The 26,283-nt window shown below is 30.5% G+C and overlaps 1 protein-coding gene across 1 annotated transcript in view; it reads left to right on the top strand.

The window, feature by feature from the left end:
* The first annotated feature begins 245 nt into the window (after positions 1-245).
* The window catches only part of LOC147072212 (cell adhesion molecule Dscam2-like), a 39,110-nt gene continuing 13,072 nt past the window's right edge, over positions 246-26,283 (top strand). The window contains exons 1-9 of the mRNA XM_085946702.1: positions 246-254; positions 501-747; positions 19,271-19,424; positions 20,086-20,237; positions 21,930-22,020; positions 22,986-23,170; positions 23,898-24,049; positions 24,125-24,260; positions 24,347-24,466. Coding sequence (XP_085802828.1) covers positions 246-254; positions 501-747; positions 19,271-19,424; positions 20,086-20,237; positions 21,930-22,020; positions 22,986-23,170; positions 23,898-24,049; positions 24,125-24,260; positions 24,347-24,466 — 1,246 coding nt within the window. The remainder of the gene's footprint in view (positions 255-500; positions 748-19,270; positions 19,425-20,085; positions 20,238-21,929; positions 22,021-22,985; positions 23,171-23,897; positions 24,050-24,124; positions 24,261-24,346; positions 24,467-26,283) is intronic.

Genomic DNA, 26,283 nt, shown 5'->3' on the forward strand with positions numbered 1-26,283 from the left:
AACAGAACCTTTTTATCCCCATAATTATATAGTCCAAATTCGGTAATACAGCTTTTAAGTAATTTGCAAGTACATACTTTATATATATATAATACTACTTATTTTAAAGTCAAGCGTACTCTTACTTTTTAATGAAAAGTTAGTAGTAGATAGAACTGTAATAATTAGAACACTGTAACGTTTGAGTGAACAATATTATTGAGTATATAATTATATAGTTCTAAGTTCTTTTTAGGTATTCGTAAATGACAGCGGTGAGAAGTTTTACTATTGTTTGAATATTATGTGGGAAATTTTAAATGTAAGCCATCGTTTCCCATTTTTATATTTATAATTTATATTTACTAATTACGTACTTATAACCGTTGAGAAAGATTTCCTCAAATTTACTTGTTTGTTTGTTAATGTTAATAAATACAACTGAATAGTTTCGATCGTTGTGTTGTGATAGGTTTCAAAATTGTGTATGCGGAATACATTAATCCCACATTGTGTTTCAGGTTGCAAATACAGGCAGCACTGCCATGTTCAACTGTTCTGTGGGAGGCAGTCCATCTGGGAGGGTGCGCTGGCTGCATGATGGCGTGGAGTTGGTGGGCGGCGCCCACTCCCGCCTATTAGCCTCGCGAGATCATCACTCTCTAACTGTGGTTGGAGTTTCTAGATCAGATCGTGGAATGTACCAGTGCATGATTACAGGAGATGAGAGCCGATCTGCACAAGCTACTGCTGAGCTAAGACTTGGAGGTACTGTGATTAATTGTACTTTTTTTTTAAATAGCAGTATTTAAGTTAGTATTCTGTTAAAACTTTGAAATGTTTTTGGTATTTATTTTAAAAAAATCCAGTTTTACGTTTTAAATTATTCATGAGTTTTATTTAAAATTGGAAATTTATTTAATATATCTCAATTTTAGTTATATAATATCAATATTACAAGTAATTCATGCTTTTCTTTGAGTAAAAAAGTAATAAATTACCAATTCTGAAAAAATATACATAATATAATATGTATTATATAAGTAGGTACGTGCTTAATATTTTTTGATAATAATCTTCTTACCACAATGTATTTTCAATTTATGTGAATAGTGAAAAATTAAATAAAATCAATTACGCATTTGATTCCAAGCCATATTAGTATATACAAGTAAAATTTGATGATACAAAATATTCCAATAATAAAAATTAATTTAACTGCAAGTAAGTTATGACTAAAATTTTGAGAGACCATGAAACAGGTTAGTAATTAAAGTGATTGCCACCTTGATATAAAACACAAAAGCTGATTGCCACAAATCAACACAATTTGTTAATGCGCTTCAAAATATAACAAATACTGATTCATTTCATCGTAATTAGATAGAATCCTTACGACGGCTAGTAATTAAGATAAGTATGTAAGTACCTAATATTAGTAACTTGATTTAAATCACAAAGCCTATTTCGAAAATTAACACATTTTGTTCAGTGATTCAAGATGTAAATACTACTGATTAATTTCATTGTAATTAGATAGGACGCACGTCGTTCAATTGGTAAAACACATTGAAGTGAATCCATGGATACGGGTTCATATCGGGCGTCGTATTTTTTCCAATTTTTTTTCTATTATAGATACCAGTATATGTTGTCCGCTGAGTGGGGGCGCCGCAAGCTAACATTTGACATAATTATGTCAAATGATATTATCATTCAATACTTTGTATGCTATAATTATATAGTAATGTTATACTATGTATGTCATGTTCTTTTATTAACTGTTATAATATTACGTAATGATGATGTAAGTATTAATTTAAACTACTTTTGGCTACTTATAAAAAAATATTTCATAAAGACAATAAAATATTGCATCATATAAATTTGATTTAAAGATCTCTTATTTTAATATTCACTTGTACCTCATTATAAAAAATCATATAGATAGACTATTTAACTAAAAATATGTAGAACTTAAAACTTAATAGAGAATATTATGTAAAGATTACTAACGATATGAAAATATACAGTTCATAGTCAAAAAATCATATTATCTTATAATATTGTTATTATACTGTAATTATAAAATATCTAAAGTTTGTATGAAGTCTCTGAAAACATTCAGACGAACAAAAAAATATGTTTTGTTATTTGTAAACAATATTAAACGAATTCAGCGGAATCCAATGAATATTCATGATATTTTTTATCAATTACCTTTAATGTTAAATGGATGTTCCGAGCAGGTATAATACCTATATACATATTTTATATTACTTTAACAAAAAGCGTGATTTTTTATTTAAAAATAAAATAAATCTAAACAATTTGAGTAAAATTAAATTTTGTTGTCAGCCAATATCGAGTTTTATTTTTATAGGACGCACGTAACTCAATTGGTAATATACATTAAAGTAAATCCAGTGGTTACGGGTTCAAGTTACGTCGGGTGTCGTATTTTTTCTTGAAAAGATTTTTTCTAATCTGTATATGCATACGATGCTTTCAAATTATGACGTATGTACTTATAATATTTTAACTAATGCATTATCAACAGGCATTAATTTTAACTATCATATTATTATATAAGCAACATTATTTATCATTGTTACTTATTATAATGATAATTACATTACAGATTTTACAATACCTTTACTGTAATATTTAAATCTATCGCACTAATAAAAAACTCACTATTGTCAGAGTATTATAAATTAAAATAGACCTGAAAGTAAAAACGGCTTTATTTGTATACGGCAGTCTTTGCTGACGTTCATTTTCCCGAAACTCATTTGTCTTCACATTCAAAAATAAGCCAAGCAAAAAAAATAAACAGCGAATGGGTCTGGTCGGAATCGATCCACATCCCATAAGCGGAGAACATAATAGTGTTCTTGCCTCTCGTAACGGAACTTGGGGCGCGTTTTAAATCCTCGGACGTGAAAAAAACGAAAAGGATAAAACAAGATAACGACAGGAAATGGCGACCTAACGGATGGAGTAAACGCTAACGTGCTCGTTAGCCTCGGCTCCTTCCGCCACGGTGCTGGCATGATCGACAGGGGTTGCTACTTCTTCTTGGCGCTTTCCATCTTTTACCCACGCAGCGGATCATTTTGTGTTAGGTACTCATAAAAAATCGAATAAAAAGTTTACGTCAATTTTAATGACACGAATTCTTGGTTATGTTTATTTCATTTAAGTATTATGATTAATGTCACCAGTGACATAATATATATATTAACCGATTATTATTTAACTTCTTTATTTTAGAAATTCAGTAGACAACGCCATGATCCATATCACCGCTATATGAATATGAAAAATTAGATCATACGGTCAGTAGTTAATTATCTGATGTTAAAAAATATACTATAAGGACCATTCAGTTTTTTAAAAATAAAAATACTTTCTAATATAACTATTTATTATTTAATGAATTATGTAAAAGAATTAAGAATGTGATTTTTTTTATTGAACATATTAAATACTATTAAACTACCTAAAAATATTACTTACTTACTGTACTGTAAGAATTCCTACTGTAGTACCGCTATATTATTAGAAATTCATTTAAATAAAAACTATGTGCACCAAATGTGACTTGAATCTACATTAATAGCACTCCGGGAACCGTATTATCTATTGTAATTAAAATTATTGTTTTTGTAAGTATTTTAAAATAATTTTACTTATTCATTTTTTATAATACTACAAAGGTAAATAATACTAAAACAATATTAAGCACTGATCTGTCATAATTTCAAATATTTACTAATAAACATGAATACTTCAACATAATACTTTACATTATATACTCGTAGATGAAAAAATGTATCCAAATTAATAATCAATTATTAGCATATTTTTATTTATACGAAAATTGCATATAATTTGAAATTTAAATTTGTACAAACTGAAGTGCAGACTCTGATAGAATTGCATATTCAAGTTCGTTGAACGATGCAAATTTAACAAACACGTGATGCTTCAAAAGTCAATATAACCATGTTTAATTAGCATAGCTTTACGATGAAATTACAGAATGAAACTTGACGCTGATTTTTGCTCGATGACATAATATCGTGTTTGGAAAAGAGATCTTTATGTTTGGTAATATTCAATGAAACATGAAAAGTAATTAAATATATTTGCTTTTTATTTAAACCTCTACTTCAAACGGTCGATTATTATATTATATCGTTTTTTTACAATGATAATAATATTACGTCATGCTTTAAAACTTACAACGAAAATAATACGATTTGTTTTTTTTATGGAAAAGGTTAATACAGATATAATTTATTGCACTCATTAACTGGAAGTATCCAAAAATGTAATAATTCTGAAATAAATCAATTGTACCCGTAAAACTAACATGCCTGATAAATGAATTCCTGGGAAGGAATAATAATAACTTAGCACGATGATATTTTTATCCATAAACATGACAATAAATTAAGTAGCTTGACATCAAAAAATGATTTCATTTAAATTACCTATATCTACTTGATACTATACTACTAACAGTATAGAAGCCTATTTTATTATATCTACATAATATGGATATAGGTATCACGCACTCTACCTAAACATCTAGTTGAAGTAATTTCAATTTCATATATTATAATACTCTCAAGATACATTGGTAAATTTTGATATATTATGTAGTTAACCGATTTAAAATTTAGTGTAAGAGAAAATTACTGTTTTAAACTGACATCATTTATCAAATTTATCCGTTATATTTATTGTATTATATTTAATTAGCAAACGTAGAATTCTAATCTTCTATATACACCAGTAGGTATTGCATATATTTGGATTCACTCAAAAATGCCACCATACCACTAAAGTCAGTGTGATATTTTATGTGAACTCTTTTTATACTTACCTGTAATATCTTTAAAATTGTGATCTTGTCATTTTTTTATTGACGACAAGAAGGTGTGTAAAAAACCTACTTTCTAATAATGTAATTTTTGAGTTAATCAACGATACTTTCCTGTTTTAGACCTGATTCAGTTGAAAATGTCCCACTGAGGCGGACGAAACCGGTCCTAATATATTAATTAAAGTGGAATGAGTACTACAAAAAAATTGCGTTTTATTAAATAAAAACAACAATACAATGCAGTTCCACCATGAATTGACAGTTAACAAAATAAAAGCATGTATCAATGTTAAATAAATATAGCCGTCAGGGTTTAAGTAACCATCATCTGAGGGGCCCAGGGGGCAGAGCCCCTCCCCCCCGCGAAGTGCAGTAATCTGAGCGACCGAGGGGAGCGTAGAGGCACAAACCGTCGAGTTTTCTTTCGAAGTTTATAAAATCCACCGAATTCCTTTTTTAATTATTTATTTATTTAAGAAAACCAAATTATATTATTACATATTTTATTTGTCTGAATAACTTGATGTTACTTTTGAAACGGAAAACAATTTCTTTCAATCTCGTCCAAATAACTTGAGACCCAATGAATATTTCAAGAAATATAGAAAAACGACTCTTTAAGAAGAAGTAATTAAATACAAACATTTCCAATTTTCCCGTCTTATTATCTGGATCTCAAATGTAGGAACTGGAACAATCTTAATTAAAGTTCTGGCGCTTCAAGATCGTTTAATGTTACCTTGGAATATTGATTAAAATATAATTTATTACCGTATTTGACTGTAATCATAACTAAATTTCCGCAATAAATTTGTTTGTTAGAATATTTTCAATTAAATGCGGCATAATTTTTACACATCCAGTACATTTCCACCGTACTATAATATTACTTGTTTAAATCATTGTTCCCAGAAAAAATACGAATAAGTTTTAAAATATGTACCTATTGATAAATTATTCATGGTGTACCTAAATATAAATTTCATAATTCGTGAATTTTCTTTTATTCATAAAATAATCCCTATAATAAATATTCTAACATCTATTGGATTACGCACTAATGTCTTATTAATTAAACTTTCCCAAAATCTTTTCAATTTTAATCGTGCATAAACTAAATAAAAACCTATTTTCAGAGATATATCATTTTCAAAAACGCGTTTTCTATCCGATACCACATGTTTTTCATATCTTTCCGTCCATCTGTCACAAATTAATTGTAATGTCGTTTAAAACTTTATATATACTGAATATATCACAAATCACAACACATACTTATTCTTACCCTTATTCTAAATAACCATAACAGAAAACAATTAAGGTACCCCAAGTCGATGCTTATCATTATTTTAAGGGTTTATTTAATAATTATATTAGAACTAAGTAGTTAGGAATCTACTTATCTAGCGATACAGCTGACTCCGCTAGGTTATATAATTATTTCAACCAATATCATACATACTAAGTAAGATATCGAATATTAAGCGTATTACATATTTTTTAAGTTATTTATTTATTTTTAAGTTATATTTTTATTTTATTTATTGACTGTAAAATTTTAAATTTCACATCTATTAAAAATCATAGTTCTTATATAACATTAATATTATATAACAAATTTTATTACTTAAAACACCTTGCAAATGGTTGAAAATATTACGTACTCTATATCAAACCGTTTCAGGGCATCTCATACATTTTCTTTTGAAAATCTATATCTACTGAAATTTCGGCTTCCTCTTTTTATATCTCGCAACCTCACAACATATTCGTTGTACTTAAGTACCTCTCCAGCTCTTTAAGGGTTGATGCCTTTTTTACGCTCTTTGGTTTTTATTTCTATTTTATGATTAAGCGCTTAAGTATAGGAGTACCTTCAGATCTTTTTAGGAAATATTTTCAATACAAAATTATACATTTGGTTTTATTTACAAAATTTGTGATTAATATTTATTCATTCATTCATTCACAAACAATTAATTATTAGTCAAAATTTTGTATCAATAACAAGCTGAAGTACCCGGCTTCGCACAAGATCGCTTCGTGGATACATTTATCTTAGATATTTAAAAATGAATAATAAGTAATTATCTTTTCAATATTTAAATATCTGTGTAATACAACATGGCAATATGAAAGTAATTCTAATAGGAGTAAAGGTCAAAGAAAAGAACATTAAAATAAAATCGAATCCAAAATATGCAAACGTTATTAATAGTATTAATATGTAATAAAAAAATTCAAAATTGGATAGAACAAATAAACAACAAACTTTGTATTTTATGTAATACTAATTTAGAAACCTTCGCAGGTATGCGAACAACAACTGAAAAAGTTTCATCGCAATCGGATGAATGGTATAGGAATGCATACGAATAGAAAAAGATGGTTTTCTAAGTCAGAAATCTTCGCGGGCGTGCACACGATAACTCACCAAAGTTTTATTGCAATCGGATGAATGGTATAGAAACGCATACGAATAGAAGAAGAAAAAGATAGTTGTACTAATTCAGAAACCTTCGGGGACGTGTGCAGAACAACTGGTCAAAATTTCATCGCAATCTGATGAATGGTATAAGAACGCATTTGAATAGAAGAAGATAGAATAGAAGAAGAAGAAGATGGTTGTACTAATTCAGAAATCTTTGCGGATGTTGGCGCAAATTACTGACGAAAGTTTTATTGCAATCGGATGAATGGAATAGGAACGCATACGAATAGAAGAATATAGACTAGAAGAAGAATAAGAAGAAGAATATTGTTGTACTAATTCAGAAACCTTCGCGGGTGTGGGCATAACAACTGACGAAAGTTTCATTGCAATCGGATGAATGGTATAGGAACTATAATATGAATAAATGAAGATAGAATGAAGAAGAAGAAGCAGAAGAAGATGGTTGTATCAATATAAAAACCTTTGAGGGCATGAGAAAAATACTTGATCAAAATTTCATTGCAATCGGATGAATGGTATAGGAACGCATACGAATTGAAGAAGTTATAATAGACGAAGAAAAAGAAGATGGTTGTACTAGTTCAGAAACCTTTGCGGGTGTTGGCACAATTACTGACAAAAGTTTTATTGCAATCGGATGAATGGAATAGGAACGCATACGAATAGAAGAATATAGAATAGAAGAAGAATAAGAAGAAGAATATTGTTGTACTAATTCAGAGACCTTTGCGGGTGTGGGTATAACAACTGACGAAAGTTTCATTGCAATCGGATGAATGGTGTAGGAACTATAATATGAATAAATAAAGATAGAATGAAGAAGAAGAAGAAGAAGAAGAAGAAGATGGTTGTACTAATTCATAAACCTTTGCGGGTGTTACCACAACAACTAACGAAGGTTTTATCGCAATCGGATGAATGGTGTAGGAACCATACGAATAAAAGAAGATATAATAAAGAAGAAGAAGAAGATGGTTTTTCTAATTCAGAAACCTTTGCGGGCGTACGCACAACAACTGATCAAAATTTCATCGCAATTGGATGAATGGTATAAGAACGCATACGAATATAAGATAAAATAGAAGAAAATGTTGGTACCATTTCAAAACCCTTTGCGATCGTGAGTACAACACTTGATAAAATTTCATTGCAATCGGACGAATGGTATATGAACCATACGAATAAAAGAAGATAGAATGAAGAAGAAGAAGAAGTTGGTTGTACTAATTCAGAAACCTTTGCGGGTGTGCACACAACAACTCACCAAAGTTTCATCGCAATCAGATGAATGGTATAGGAACGCATAGAACAGACAGACAGACAGACTTTCATTTTTATATATAAGATATAACCTATAATCTGCGCGCAAGTGCAAGCAATAAGTTTACAAAGTTTTATCGCAATCGGATGAACGGTATGGCAGCGCATAAAACACGAACAAACAAACAAACAAATATTATAGTTGTACTAATTCAGAAACCTTCGCGGGTGTGGGCACAACAACTGACGATAGTTTCATTGCAATCGGATGAATGGTATAGGAACCATACAAATAAAAGAAGATAGAATGAAGAAGATGGTTGTACTAATTCAGAAACCTTGGCGGGTGTTACCACAACAACTGACGAAGGTTTCATCGCAATTGGATGAATGGTATAGGAACCATATGAATAAAAGAAGATATAATTAAGAAGAAGAAGAAAAAGATGGTTGTACTAATTTAAAAACCTTTGCGGGTGTGCACACAACAACTCACCAAAGTTTCATCGCAATCGGATGAATGGTATAGGAACCATATGAATAAAAGAAGATATAATGAAGAAAAAGATTAGGAAGATGATTTTTCTAATTTAGAAACCTTAGCGGGTGTGCACACAACAACTCACCAAAGTTTCATCGCAATCAGATGAATTGGTATACAAACGCATAGGACAGACAAACAGACTTTCATTTCTATATATAAGATATAGCCTATAATCTGCGCACAAGTGCAAGCAATAAGTTTACAAAGTTTTATCGCAATCGGATGAACGGTATGGCAGTGCATAAAACACGAACAAACAAACAAACAAATATTATTTTTATATTATAGATTACTTATTAGGTATTTAGTAGTTACAACTATGTTCTTCTATTACAATAATATTTATATTATTTTAACTACATATTTTTTTCTATGTCAAATAAGTATTTTTAACTGGAATTTTGTTTGGAAAAATATACCTAAATTATTATTTTTTTCAATTCCTCCATAAATTAATATCTACCATATTGCACCAATTCAAGAGACATTTGAAATATTCTTTTATAATAAATATATTATAATATGTAGTGTAAAATAATACAAATAGTTACCCAAAGCGGAGAGTATGTTATAGGTAAATACCTATAATATATACCTATTATATACTAAGTATTTTTATATAGCTCTCATCTTGACTCTCCCATATCCCATCTGTCACTTTCTGCTCCCGCGTTCGATCACTTTTTCCCGCGCTATGTTGCAGTTTCCTCACCGCATGCATGTTTTAGTGCAATGTTGGTCCGCCATCTAGGTGGGCCAGCCGGAAGCTCGAGGTTCACTTGATTTATTGCCGCCGGCGGAAGTTTCGACGTGCTTCCGTTTGCGCGCGCGCTACTGTGCGACATCTATGCACAGTGTTGGTCCGCATAAATCAGCTGTTTTTCCTTCCAATGAATATAGCCTCCACTGTAGCAATCTTTAATGATATATTTTCGTATTTTTTTCATTCGTTTCTCTTTATTAATGTAAGAGTTATACAAGCTGAGCGCAAAAGATTTAACAGAAATAGTACATTTTTAAATATTCTCTAAAAATAATGGAGAATAAAAAAAAAACAATAATTTAGTTATATTTGTAAGTATTCTTATTATTAGGGTTATTTAATAATGAAAGATGGATACATATATATACTATATAGTATAAAATATATACTAACACTACAAATACATTTAAATCTTTTTATTGATTCATTATTAGACATTCATATTTATATTTTATCACACACAATATATAACGTGCTATAGCCGACCTTTTGATAACAAGAATTAGTTTAAAACTGTTTAGTTAACCTTTATCTTGAGAGGTGGAAGTATACTCGGAAGAAACGAAAAGCATTATAATCATTTTTACCTACCGTCGATTCAGATACCATATTAGATATTATATATCTACTATTATTACTCGCGATCTACTATTCACTGCTAGCTGAAGACAAAGGTGGGTTTAGGGACTTAGAGACCCGTATTATTGGATGATTTTGAGGCCCCACGATTAAAAATTAAATAAATACTATAAATTTCAACTACCAACGCACCTAATAAAAATATCAATGTAGGTATCTCGTCCCTATCCAATTGTTGATGAAAGCGATAATATTATATAATATTGTTAGTTTTGTATATAAGTACGTATCAGATTGAGTGGTTATCTCATAGTCCCTTTTAATGTTAGCTGCAGGGATTTAACGTGCTCAGTCTAAACGTAGGGTCCTGTGATACGCCTGATTAAGACCAGATGCGAACATTGCCAGCAATGGCTGAAAGCCAACGGAGTTCAGATCCCGTCCGACATCAATATTTTTTCTAATATGAATGTGTTTCAAGTTTCTAGTACTCATTCTGAATAATGTATGTTCAATAAAAAATGCTAAATTCTTACATCGTGTTTATTCATTAAATTAAAAAAATATTTTCTTAAAAATTAATCATGGTTATTTTACTATATACCTACATAGGCGTGGGTTAATCCACTTTCACCAATTTCGTAAAACCGTCATAAGTAGGTATGGCTAAGATAAAAAAAGCTATATTCACTTGTCGTTGGCCATCATGTATTCTTTTTTCGTCTTTGTGGAATAATTTTCCGGCAGGAGATGCGTATCGCGCGCCTTCTCAACAAATTCGAGTCAATTCAATTAAAATGAATGGCGGGAAAAGATAACTCGCCGATAAAAGGAGTGAACAATGTGTTTTCTTTTCGTTTAAGCTATTCTCCTCGCATATTTATCTACTCACTTGCTTATTTACTCGAGTATAACATTGTTAATGCTGATTCTTACTTTACGATTCCTACAATAATGTCTTAATATATAGTAGAATACCATACGTACACCTAAGTATATAGTAAAAGTGGTATTGTAGGTCATTGATAATATTAGCTATAGTTTAAAGACAATATTCTTTTTATATATTATATTGCCAGTGTTTTACCACCTTTTCATGTAACTAGTTTATAGCACATGTTAAAAAGGAAAAAAATATAATATTATATATATATATATTTTTCGTCCACTTTTTCCTCGCTCTCAGTTGAATTATGCAATAACACGACTTATTATTATATTGTATACTATTTTTTTATAATTGTGGCTATTTTTTGTTGTTACAATAAGCTATTTAAAAATATGTAATTTTCAAAAACCTCAAAAGAATACTTAACTAACCTATAAAAAAATACTTTTTTATCGAGTGGGATTTAACCTCACACCACTCACTATTCAGTTGGGTACTTTTATCCACGAAGCTACCGATCCGTCCGAATTATTGCTTATATTATGCTTTCTGAGGTATTTCAAATTCCTACGGGTCTATTCTATACACAAGGCGACTTTCGACGGCTACAGTGATAAAGTGATAGTATTTATTACATACTTGCATTGAGGTATTAAAATTGTTACAATAAGTTAGCCGTCTAAACACTCTAAATCATCAAAATTTTCTATTTCGCTCTAAATTTTATCACAACCAAGAGAGGTGCTGTTAAAATCAAGCACTTATTGCAACAATTACAACCAACGTATTGTAATTGTTACAATAAGTGCTAATACCTTGATTCAAACCTACCATAAGTTTGATAATATTTATCACTTTATCACTTTAGCGGTCGATAAGTATAGAATAGACCCATTGGAAGGAAAGGCTTGTAATTTAAATTAAGATAATAGTGTTACTAATATGATTCATAGAAGAAGGTATTCAAATTTGGTTATAATGTGTGGGTTTCCATTCTCTATCAAGATTTTTGCAAATCCAAGCTTTGTACCATGGCAGTTGTAGTGATTCTAATTTTACAAGCATACCCGCGCGCTCTTATTAAATTACGATACCTAGTTATTTTTCAACCATTTATCCTATCAATAATTTGCAAGCTTAATGTAAACACGTCTCAATAAATCTCCAAAATTTTCTATAATCGGCACTATTCGAATTTAAATGTAGTTATGTCTTTTTTATTCTCTTATCTATTTTTCTCTTCTTTCTTACATGTTAAATTTCAATATTACTAGTGTAACTGTATGATTTTAGTTAATTAATATTATATTTCTATTCTCCTTATCTAATTTCTTTCTATTTTATTTTATCGCTATCCTGTCAGGTTTTATTATGAAAACTGACTGCAAAGTCCACCTTTTAATCTTTTTCTTACATATTTATAATAAATATACCTGTTTATTTTCATTTTAACAATAAAATATATAACAAATATTATATTTTTCCAAGATTTTTCAATATTATGTATTTTCTTTAAAAATAGTTTGTATATATTCAGCATTAAATAAAAATATTTGAGTTAATTATTTATTATATTATATAAAAGCATTAACATTACTATTTTACACTATTTTATATAAAAGCATAATAATTATTAGTTGTAGAGGAATCTTTCGGCCTTGATTTGTACATTTTGCCCTCTCCTAGGTATATAATATATACAGTATTTTTTACGGATAACATCATAATTAGTTACCATAATAATTATGATTAATTTGCTCGTCACCAAATTACAATAGAAAATGTCTATACAGTTGAATCGTGTTCATTTTTTAAGATGCGTATATTATGAAAAAATATTAAAATATATAAAAGAAGCTTCAATTTAAAAAAAAATCTGCTTAAGCTAATATTTAGTAATGTTTTTCTATGAAAATAGAGATACAGTAACAAACAAAAACATCTAACATGTTACAAATATTAATAAAAGTGTATGTATTACCTATGTAAATGGCACGTGTTCAACCCAACATATACATCATAATAATAATATTTATATGAAAATAGGTACTTACATTTCAGAAGCTTTCAGTTGGTACACGCTTGGGCCTGTATTATATTACCTTACTCCTTTTAAACGATTATGTAACATTTACTATGACTTTTAATTACACCAATTTATCACAATATCCAAGAACAACACACAAATTGAAAATTAATTAGCTACTTTTAATTTAATGATTTTTCTTTAAATAATCGCGATAACTGGTAACATATGTAAAATAATATTATAGATATTGTATCAATTTTATTTAATAACAGTCGATGTTAAATTTTGTATAAAAATAAACGGTACTGTTCGGTTATACCGGAGGCAGCGGAAAACGCATTTTGAAAATAGCCGATAAACTGGATTATTTGTTAGGTTAACCTAACCAAACCTAACCTAACCTAACCTAACCTAACCTAACCCAACCTAACCGAACCTAAACTAACCCAAACTAACAAATAATCCAGTTTATCGGCTATTTTCAAAATGCGTTTTCCGCTGCCTCCGGTATAACCGAACAGTACCAAATAAACTAATTTGTCAATGTAATTTTGTCTTTTTGAAAACTTATAATTCTGAATCATACATAATTAAATAAACTATAGTAAAATAATAAAAACAAACTTTAATAATAATACTGTATATTGATCGTATTAGATTTTTTTAAATGCAAAATTGTGTATTATTTATTGAATTTCAGTTAGAAGAAAATTTAAACTTAAGTCTATTATATTATACTTCATAACCTTTTACTCCGGCTCTAGGATGAAAATGATGTTATATATTTTATTAACATATATTAACTATTTATTTATTTATTACTACATATTATTAATACTAGTGAATATCATTTGATCTAATTTTATGCGAAGTAATCAGAGGCGTATGTATCAGTGTAGTAAAAAGTGCATAAAAGTGCAAAGTTATAAAACGTATACTATTACAATCCAATTAGCATAATAAATTAGTTTAGGTAACTAACATCTAGGTATTTTTTATGTCAATAATCAATGTAGGCACTGTAATGAAGGAATATAATATATCATACACTAAAATACCTTCTAATGTAAATCAAATAACTTTTTTGCAATTTATGTTTTTGTGGTTTCTTCTGTTATTTTATGTGTGTTATAAAAAAATAATTTTAAAGTGTATGTAAAGGATGTTTTTTTAAAACCCGATAATACTTGAAATTCAATAAAATAACACAATAAACAATTAACTTGTTCGAAAGATACGTGGCTATTTTTGTAGAAGCGCATTCAGGACGTCTAATTTTGGACCACTTTTTTGAGTACTGCTGGCCCTATACACAAACAATACAAACAATGTTAGCTTCCAAAGTATCAATTTACAATTATTTACAATTGGTGGTTTATCATAATAAGCCAGTGACTTTACCTTACCTCACAGGAAATAATCCATAGGTTCCAAATCCAGTCATCAACTGTTTAAAATAAATATAGAGGATAATAAGGCTTCAAAATTATATAAATAGATTATCTACAACGTTTAAGGTATGTCCAGGATCATGCTTTGAAAATAGATCAAAAGCTCCATTTTGACCTACGCTGAGCATGTCCCCCCGTAGATGGTTGCGGTCGCCGTATATCACGTGACGCCACCCTGTTGAACCACATGTCGTCAGGATCAATGTCATCCATATTTAAAAAAAAACCCATATATCATGATCCGGTAACGATTTTCATTGACCGTAACGCAAGCTCCGGCCTAATTTTTGAAGAAATACGGTTTGATGATGCCACCAGCGGGTAAGCCGTGCCAAACGGTACATTTTTGTAGATTGTATTGTATTGGAGTCTATAGTGTCTATTTTAGATTGGTCAATTATGAGAATTGTGCTTATTAATAAACCCGTTACATCAAAAATGAGCCTTATCACTGAACTCAATTGAACTGAACTGGCTTAGAGCCCAATCGGCGAAATAATGACGCATATGATGGTCTCGTTGGTTAAATTCATGCACCAACTAAATGTTATAGGGCATTGTTCCCCAACCTTTTTACACCTGCGGAGCGGTAAAAAATGGAAACATTTTTCGCGGACCACGAATACTGAAATAAAAATGTTTTTTAACGTAATATTTTTTTAATCTTATATTATGACAGATGAATATAACTATAACTAACAAATATATATATATATATATATATAACAGTCTGTTACAATTAAAATTAAACAAAACAATGGGTTTTATTCAACAAACTAATGCGAAACCTGCTGTTGCATCTTTGTTAATACGAGGGTGGGTCAATAATTCCTTAGAAAAAAGCATTAAAACAGTTTTTATTTTTATTTTTATTTTTTATTTCTCAACATAATCTCCTTGGAGCTCAATACACTTGGTTAGACGTTTCTCAATTTTTTTAAACCGTCAGAAAAATAAGTTTTCGGAAGGTCCTCAAAATAAGCATTTGTCCGATCGATGACTTCTTCATTTGAAAAAAAACGTTGTCCACTTAGCCATTTTTTTAAGTTTGGGAAAAGGAAAAAGTCACTGGGGGCTAAATCTGGCGAATACGGTGGGTGGTCGACCAATTCGAACTTCAATTCTTCAATTTTAGCCATTGATCGTAAACATGTGTGAACACGGGCATTGTCCTGATGAAAGAGGATTTTTTTCCTGTTTAAATGAGGCCGTTTTTCTTCAATTTTATTTTTTAGCTGGTCCAATAAAGATGCATAATAATCCCCTGTTATTGTTTTTCCTTTTTCCAAATAGTCAACAATAATAATTCCACGTGCATCCCAAAATACAGTAGCCATAACCTTACCAGCTGATTTTACGGTTTTCGCCTTCTTTGGACATGGTTCGCCTTTCGCAATCCACTGCTTTGACTGTTCTTTCGTCTCGGGAGTATAGTGGTGTATCCATGTTTCATCTAAAGTCACAAAGCGACGAAAAAATTCATCCGGATTGCGTTGCATGAGCGACAACAGGGCTTTAGAGGCCACCACCCTATTGCGTTTATTGTCGACTGTGAGCAAACGCGGCACCCATCTTGCAGAAATTTTTTTCATGCCCAATTTGTCATGTAAAATAGAAATGACGCTACCTTTTGAGATCCCTGTAACCTCAATTATCTCACTCAACTTTAATCTTCGGTCACTTAACATCATATCGTGGATTTTATTGATCATTTCTGGTGTAGTCACCTCTACAGGACGTCCTGAGCGTGGTTCATCCTTTGTTGATGTACGACCACGTTTAAATTCATTTAACCAGTTATAAATAGTTGCAAGTAAAGGAGCAGATGTGCCGTGAACTAAATCCAACTCATTTTTTATTTCCTTTGCTGTTAACCCTTTTATATTAAAATGTTTAATAACAGCTCTAAACTCAATTTTCTCCATTTTCCATTTTTCCATTTTCCACAATTTTTTTTTTAAATGTACGAGAAACACACAACAACCCGACCAATCTGATTGAAACTTCGCAGCATACTGAATCGGTAGTGCCACTGCATGAAAACAAACCGCTTACAGTACTAGTCGCGCCACCTGTCGGCTTTTCTAAGGACTTATTGACCCACCCTCGTATATTGGATATTCTTGGCTGCAGTGCTGTCTCTAAAAGACGAAGTACTGCATTCACGTACAGTCTATTCATTTGTTTCGATTTTATTGACGACATGGACAAAAATGCTTTTTCGCTTAAATAGGTTGTTGAAAATGACATTAATAAATTTATAGCTTTACAGCTTAAAGATGGATATTCATCTTCCACTGATATCCAAAACTAATGTTCCTTGGCCGGCCCGGTACCATTGAATCCACGGACCGTGGGTTGGAGACCACTGTTATAGGGTATAGTCCAAAACCTTTTCCAAAAATTTTCACGTAGTAGACAGACATTCTGCTATCAAGGACGAATCAATAAATTTGGATCTTCTTTCACACTTTTGTTTACAGCGGCTATACTCTCTTTAGTGAGAAAATTATTTAGATGCTAGTTAATGTTATTGCATAATTTAGTGAGTATGTGGTACGAAATTTAGCCATAGTGTTGTAATATGCTCAAAATACTATGTCTTTACTTATCACTAACGCCACCTATGGTGTAGATGTATAAGCTTGTTGACTTGTGTTGTCTATGCAGTGATGCCAACTGTACTATAATTATAGTATTTGTACTATAATTTTGACCCGCGTACTATGTACTATATACAAGTCCGACAATACTATAATTTTGAAAATTCGGAAAATAAGTTCGCAATAGAATTTATCCAAAAAAGCACTCGTTAATTACATAACAAGTAATTTTTATCTAAAAATATGTCTAATTAATCACTTTACGTGTAATTTTTTGAAAATGCATAAAAGTATTGGTTATTCAACGAATACTATATTTTTTGCCGAAATACTATTGTAGCTGCAGAATAATAAGCGATCGAATATCTATTGTTTATAAAAATATCAAATTACTTTGCAGTAATATATTCCCAGCGAATCCATTTCCAGTAAACAATTCAGCTAGAACAGCAAGTCGATTGGCAAAATTAGAGACGGTGTATTATTACATCATATCACAGCACATTCTACCATTACGGTGTATTAGCTGAATAATCATTTTTCATAGTATTTTCTTACAACTGTAATAACAAATAATATTTCATTTCGCTACTCAATTTAAAACACTGACTCTATAGTTAGTCTAATATGATTATGTACCAGAATTTTATGTTAATGTGTTACTTTTATTGTATAAATAACGAAGAACAATTTATCTCAATGTCACTCGAATCCAAGTACTTAGCTCGTAACTATCATGTATAATATACTACTGTACCGATACGCTGCTAATAAATCTCACCCTGCTACATCGTTGACCTCGTTATCATCATCCTCAACCTACACATCGAACACCACACTAGTGACCCAACACTATAATTTTGGAAGCTCTGTACTTTTAAAATATGGCATAACTGTGTCTATGAAAAGAAATAAACTCACTTCCCCTGTTCGTCGTGACACCCGAGCACGTTGTTTCTATTCTAAAAACCTAAATACGATTCATAATAAATAGCTCGAAGGATGGCTTGCTCAACTGGACGGTTATGTATGCCATAAATACCACGAAGTCGTCTATTAGTTGCGCGAATCGACGACTGATTTTCGAAGTAAATTTGAATAATTTAGAAGCGTTGCTCAAGTATGCCTCTATTCATAATAATTCGACGGACTATACAGATCATAAATATTAAAAAGTGAGAGCAGTATCACAACTAGGCTTGACAGTACTTTCGTATGTTCTATCTAACCGAATAAAAAACACCGTTTATATATTCTAAAATAGCGTTAAAACAGCTTTTGAAATTTTATTGGAAGAATATTTTCATTTGTAATAAGTTATGTAGATATATAAACTGTTATATTGGTGGTTTCTTAAAAAATATGATAATATTTTTGATTCGTGGTTACGTATAATTAGTAACTTAATCCAGATTATGTGTATGCTTGAGTAAAGACGCCTTTTCACGCAGCGTTTTTCGGTACATAATACATGTAAACTGAGTCTATACATTATTATGCTATTATCGGACTATAGACTAAGTTATGAGTTAACCTAATGTGTTGTTATAGTTCATTATACATAACTGCAAAAAATAAGTATGGAATATTAAGTGAGCCTTAAAATAACTTGGCATACTCATCTAATAAGTAATACCGATGTAATAAGTTAATGTTTTTCAATCACTGGAATAACTTATAAATAGCGACATTTGTGATTATTCACTATTTAAGGTACTCATCTAAGCACCACTCAACAGGTCTATCATCCAAACGATTAATATCTGCCAGTATATGTATATAACAAGGTGGCATCCTATTTAGTGTCCAATATTGTTTCAGACATGGCTCCTGAACTTCAATACACATTCATAGAGCAGGCTTTGCGAGGAGGTCCAGCAGTTTCCTTGAGATGCTCTGCGGCAGGTGCTCCCCCACCACATTTTCATTGGCTTCTCGATGGGCAGCCGATTGCTGAAATTGTTTCATCTCATAGGTAGGTTATATCATCCATAAATATATTAGAAGAATAGAAGAAAACATAATATGCCAATTATGAATTTTTATTACAGCAATTTATTCTCTGTGTCTTAATTTTGCTTTCTCATTCAAATCATTACTCTGTGCAAAAGTTTAGTCTTTACGCACATTTAGTATGTATGTCATTTAAATTCCGAATAGTATCCCATTTATGTCTACAATGTGATCTGGATTTTGGCTGCTTCGTTAGTATATTTCTTTGAATCATAAATAATTAAACTTTACTGAATGCAGAATTCAAACCCGCGTCACACTGTTTCAGAACCGGGTGGCTTATAACTGGTCCACGTTAGGTGCTAATAAATAATATTATGAATTAATTAAGTAAATTATTTATGTCTTAGATTCGAAGACGATAAATATCGTTGTGTTTATGTGAGCGGAGAGTGGACTTGTTATTAATAATATTATGCAAAAATTCTAATATTATGATGATATCAGAGATGTATTTTATATAATATTCTGATACATTTTGGATCGATTAAAAGTTTTGTAACCGATGCAAGTACTTATTGTTTTATTTAACAAATTAAAAATAAATATAAATTATCAAACCATCAAAATTGTCTATTTAATATTTCAAAATATATTATTTATTAAGTACCATATTTTTTCAGATATTCGACTGGACAATATATTTCTAAAAACGGTGATGTAATTGCAAACTTGAACATTTCATCAGTTCATACAGATGATGGTGGTCTTTACACATGCGTAGCAAGCAATACTCTTGGAGAAGCCAGTCATACTGCTAGATTAAATATTTATGGTAAGAGTTTTTTATTACTATTAAACTATTTCAACATACAAATCGAAACGTATGTATTTTATTTAATAATAATGTTCCCTATTAACACCATTTCTAGATATATAACATTCATGACAAATATAGAACTAAATATAATTATCATGGTCAAAAACAAGGCAAACACGGTGCCATAATAATAATTGAAATGAGTAGTAAGTAGTGTCAAAGGAACTCATATTAACCTTTTAATTTCCAGGAAAATTTCACCATTTATAGGTCAGCTATTTTTGCAAAAAATAAATCAAATTATACACAGGAATTTTTGCGCGAACATTATTAAATGAAAAATATATGATGTTGACAATCAAGTCGCGAGTTGACTCGCTTGCGGCTTGGTGATACATTCGAAATTTTACGATTCAACTCGCCTCTGACGCCTCCGGATTAGAAGGAAAGAGTCACACTCATTTACTATTGACATATTATACATGTTGAGCTACCAAATGCTACCCGAATTTAGGTTTGTAGGTGTGAACCTGCGGTAGTTTGAAAATCTGAGGCAAAAAGTTTACTCTAAGGTTGTTTAAGATTATTTTAAAAAGTGATTGTGGTTATTTAGGAGGTTAAAAATAAAAACAAAATTAGAGAGAGTTTTAAGGTTTGCTAATAATTAAATTTTGAAGTTTCGCATTTGGGAGCAATAGTTTGGCAAATCCTTGTTGAGGTTTTGAGTGAACAAGAACTCAGAAAGTGTTTTTACTCTCTCTCAATTCTATTTATATAAGCAGCGTAGTTGAGGTTCAATACTGAACAACAATATTATTCTAGTTGCTATCGCTTTAAAGAGCTAAAGGTAGTGATTAAATATTATATAATTACACGATATTATAAAATAGTTTCAGTAAAACGTTTACCACATTTTGCTCTGGGCAATGTTTGCTGTCAGCTAAACCACAGTATTTGTGTGACAAATTTTCATATCGATGGTCTATCATTGACACCTTGTATCTGACATTTATTATTTTGGATAGGGGGTAGTTACATTGTTATACAAAAACTATTAAATGATATTAAATAAAAACAAAAATACCGTTATATTAAAAATGAACTAAATTATTTTTGCACTAAGCGTATTTTTGTTTTTATTTAATATTATCATCTAATAATTTTTGTATAACATTTTAACTACCCCCTATCAAAAATATTGAATGTCAGATACGAGGTATCAATGTTAAACCATTGATATTACACTTTTTACAATATTATATTTTTTAAATAATCTTTTAAAGCACCTACTTCAAAATATCGAGAAAATAATACACAATAACAGTCCGAATACAATAAGTTTTAGTAAATCACGATCAATGATTTATGACTCTGATAAAACGATTAAAGGTTTATAAATCTTACTAAACTATTATAACTGTAAATAAGTACGAGTAAGATCAATGAGGACTATTATTTAAAATTAGATATTTTATAAAACACATATTTTTACTGAAATCCAGACAATATAAATAATACATTAAATATTGCAAATTATATTATTATCAGTTGTAAGATTTAATTATGTCACATACGACCATATACGACTCCTATCCAATCTCTCAAAAGGCTTTTCCAAACTTATACTAATGGGAAACTGTGCGTGTGAAGTAGAATGGCCGTAAGTAGTTATTTATTTAGGTGATTACTAAAAATATCCTTTTTTAGGGCCTCCTTCTATCCGTGCTATTGGACCGATAAGGGTAGTAGCAGGACTTAACACGACTCTTCATTGTCCATACTCAGGATATCCCATTAGGTATGTAATGAATGTAAATTTATATGCTACATTTTCTAAAAACATCATTTAAAAGATATTTATCGTAAAATAATATTTTGAATTTTTTTTTTGGGAAAAGAAATATATTTTTTTTTATTCAATACTCACTGTACCGAAATAATCTCTAAATAACATGAACCCTAAATAAAGCTTCGCAGCAGCATGTGCTCAACATCTGTCGGCTTTTAATATTTTCTTTATCACACCCGATATTATCTGTCAAAACAAAAGCCTAAAATTTCAGTGAAAGCTCTGGGTTATAACTAAAAGCTATTCTTTCAAACCTTTTGGTAGCCGTGCGTAATGAAAAATAGTAAAAGTTATATATGAATATCGCTTTGTTTTGAACTCGTGCTTGTATTTTCATTTTTAAATAATATGAAACAATTTATTTCTGTTCGTTCTAATGATAGTTGAATTTGAAAAAAATATGTTGAGTGTCTTGAAAATTTTAAATTCAAATTGAGCCTCATATTTTTTATAATTAGTTACGAATGAAATATAAAAAAATATACTTCTTCTCTACTAATTAGTAAAGACAAACAAGCTAAAATCAATATTTTTCACATTATAAAATCACCTTTTCAATACATTATGTATTCTGTAAGTAATGCTCAGCCATCAGTAATGTGTCGGCCTATAATGTTGTAGGTATCTAAATAAATTGCGGGTCTGGCAAAAAAATATGTTGTTTTTCAATGTATATTTGGACACATAGTATGAACCTAATAGGTTGAACAAGTAATTAACATCCATTTTTCATAAAAACAAGTTAACCTTCACACTGTGGATGTTTATATTATGATCATCTTAGGATCGAGCATGGTAAACAAATTAAAAATAAAGAATTTTCTTGGATATAACCTAATTAGTATCAAATGGGAAATAATACCACATTGAAAGCTTAGGCGTATATAAATTTTGCAACTTTACAACTTTTTCAGTTCGGTTCGATGGACTCGGAGGGGTCAGGAACTGGGTGGCAGTTTCAGTAGGCTTGGGTCAGGGTCAGAGGGGGCCTTACATGTCGCGAGAGTTGATACGGTGGCCGATGCTGGGGCATATACATGCATTGTTACCTCACCTTCCGGAGAAACCGTCAAAAGAGACCTACAAGTTGTCGTTAAAAGTAACGTATCAAATTAGTTTTCTGATTTATATTACTTAATCTCACATGTTAAAAATAATTTTAAAATCATATAAATTTACACAATATGTCCAGTAAAAGGAAGATACTAACTCTGTTCCTAAAAGAACCACACACAATGAAGTTTCTGTCAATTTATAAAGATTTTCCTGCTGGAAACTAACAATTTGCAATGCACTCCGATATGCAAAATTACAATAATATTATTATTTATACGTCTTGTATTTATAATAAATCAAAGATATCTGATAACAATCTGCAATAATATATTATGTTGCAAAACATAATATGCAGGAAGTATTTTGAATTAGACACAATATGATTTTTTTTTTATATAATAACAGTAAGTACCAGTTGTAGATAAAGTAGAATAAAATAACCATACGATAAAACTATAAATGCAATTTATTTAACAATGCCCCTCATCAATAATTGTATGAAGAAATATTTGAAACACATATCTACATTTATATTAATTTGTATTTATTTATGAATAAAATATGGGAAAGGTTGTTTACGAAGATTAATATATTTTTTTAAATACTGCTACCACTGAATACGTCAATGATTTTTATTTTAAATATGCATTAGTTAAATAATTCTATATAGTTTGAGACTTCGAGGAAAGAAAGAAGAAAACACGAGGTGAAAACCCAAAAATCCATTACGATTATGATTAACTAATTCACCTAATATTTTTTTCTTTTAGCACCACCAAAGCTTGTACCATTTACATTTCCACCAGACCTAGAAGAAGGTAGCTCAGTTCAATTGCTATGTGGAATGACTTCAGGAGATAAACCAGTTCATTTTCAATGGTTGAAGGATGGAATTCCTATTCCCAATTCACTACAAGTAAGTGTAACAGATTTTTTGTAGTTTTTTAATATTAATTTATAAGTTAATTAATTATAACTTTGGTCTAATTATTTTCAGATTCAAGAAAAAGCTTTAGATGAATTCAGTTTTTTAATATTTAGCAAAGTGACATCAGTACACAGTGGAGACTATACTTGCGTTGCTAGCAATAATGCTGCCAAAGTAAATTACACATCCCAACTCATGGTCAAAGGTATGATACTTATTCACGTAATGAATGAATTAACAATATATTTTTTTATTAATCCTAATAAAAAGGTGTCGCCTTTTTTATTTAAGTTGCACCTCAGTGGTTATATGAGCCACAAGACATATCCACGTTACTTGGGACGCCTATCGTTATCCATTGTGCTGCAAAAGGTTTTCCGGAACCAAAAATAACGTGGTTTAAAGGACAAGGTAAATATTAAATTTGTCATTTTATATACTCGTATTCTACTACCTAAAACGTAGGCTAATATTTAATATTTTTTCGATAACTTGGTAGCAATAATCTAATATATAAAAATTAATATTTGTGTGTTTGTTTGTTCGTATTTAATGCGCAGCCATACCGTTCATCCGATTGCGATAAAACTTTGTAAACTTATTGCTTGCACTTGCGGGAAGAGTATAGGCTATACTAATATATAAAAATGAATGTCTGTCTGTCTGTCCCGTATGCGTTTCTATACCATTCATCCGATTGCAATGAAATTTTGGTAAGGGGTTGTATGCACATCCATGAAGGTTTCTGAATTAGAAAAATCCTCACTTCTTCTTCTTCTTCATTCTATTTTCTTTTATTCGTATGGTTCCTATACCATTCATCCGATTGCAATGAAATTTTGGTAAGTGGTTGTATGCACATTCATAAAGGTTTTTGAATTAGAAAAATTATCATCTTCTTCTTCTTCTTCATTCTATCTTCTTTTATTCGTATGGTTCCTATACCATTCATCCGATTGCGATGAAACCTTCGTCAGTTGTTGTGTTAACACCCGCAAAGGTTTCTGAAATAGTACAACTGTCTTCTTCTTCTTCTTCTTCTTCATTTTATCTTCTTTTATTCGTATGGTCCCTATACCATTCATCCGATTGCAATAAAACCTTCGTCAGTTGTTGTGTTAACACCCGCAAAGGTTTCTGAAATAGTACAACCATCTTCTTCTTCTTCTTCTTCTTCATTTTCTCTTCTTTTATTCGTATGGTCCCTATACCATTCATCCGATTGCAATAAAACTTTCGTCAGTTGTTGTGGTAACACCCGCAATGGTTTTTGAATTAGTACAATCATCTTCTTCTTCATATTTTTCTTCTATTCTATATTCTTCTATTCGTATGCGTTCCTATTCCATTCATCCGATTGCAATAAAATTTTCGTCAATAATTGTGCCAACACCCGCAAAGGTTTCTGAATTAGTACAACCATCTTCTTCTTCTTCTTCTTCATTCTATATTCTTTTATTCGTATGGTCCCTATACCATTCATCCAATTGCGATGAAACCTTCGTCAGTTATTGTGGTAACACCCGCAATGGTTTTTGAATTAGTACAACTATCTTCTTCTTCTTCCTTGGTTCCTATACCATTCATCCGATTGCAATGAAATTTTGGTAAGTGGTTGTATGCACATCCATGAGGTTTCTGAATTAGAAAAATCATCATCTTCTTCCTCTTCTTCATTCTATCTTCTTCTATTTGTATGCGTTCTTATACCATTCATCCAATTGCGATGAAAATTTGACCAGTTGTTGTGCGCATGCCCACAAAGATTTCTGAATTAGAAAATCATCTTCTACTTCTATTTTTATGCGTTCCTATACCATTCATCCGATTGCAATGACATTTTGATCAAGTGTTGTGCCCTTGCCCGCAAAGGTTTCTGAATTAGTACAATCATCTTTTTCTTCTTCTATTTGTATGCGTTCTTATGCCATTCATCCGATTGTGATGAAATTTTGACCAGCTGTTGTGCGCACGCCCGCGAAGGTTTTTGAATTAGTACAACCATCTTCTTCTTCTTTTATTCGTATGCATTCCTATACCATTAATCCGATTGCAATGAAACTTTGGTGAGTTGTCATGCGCATGCCCACGAAGATTTCTGATTTAGAAAATCAACTTCTTCTAATATTCGTATGCGTTCCTATACCATTCATCCGATTGCGATGAAACTTTTGTCAGTTGTTGTGCGCACACTTGCGAAGGTTTCTAAATTATTATTATATAAAATA

Source organism: Rhyacophila brunnea, unplaced genomic scaffold (assembly GCF_057557595.1).
Source record: "Rhyacophila brunnea isolate RB1 unplaced genomic scaffold, BYU_Rbru_1.0 scaffold_2, whole genome shotgun sequence".
Lineage (NCBI taxonomy): Eukaryota > Metazoa > Arthropoda > Insecta > Trichoptera > Rhyacophilidae > Rhyacophila > Rhyacophila brunnea.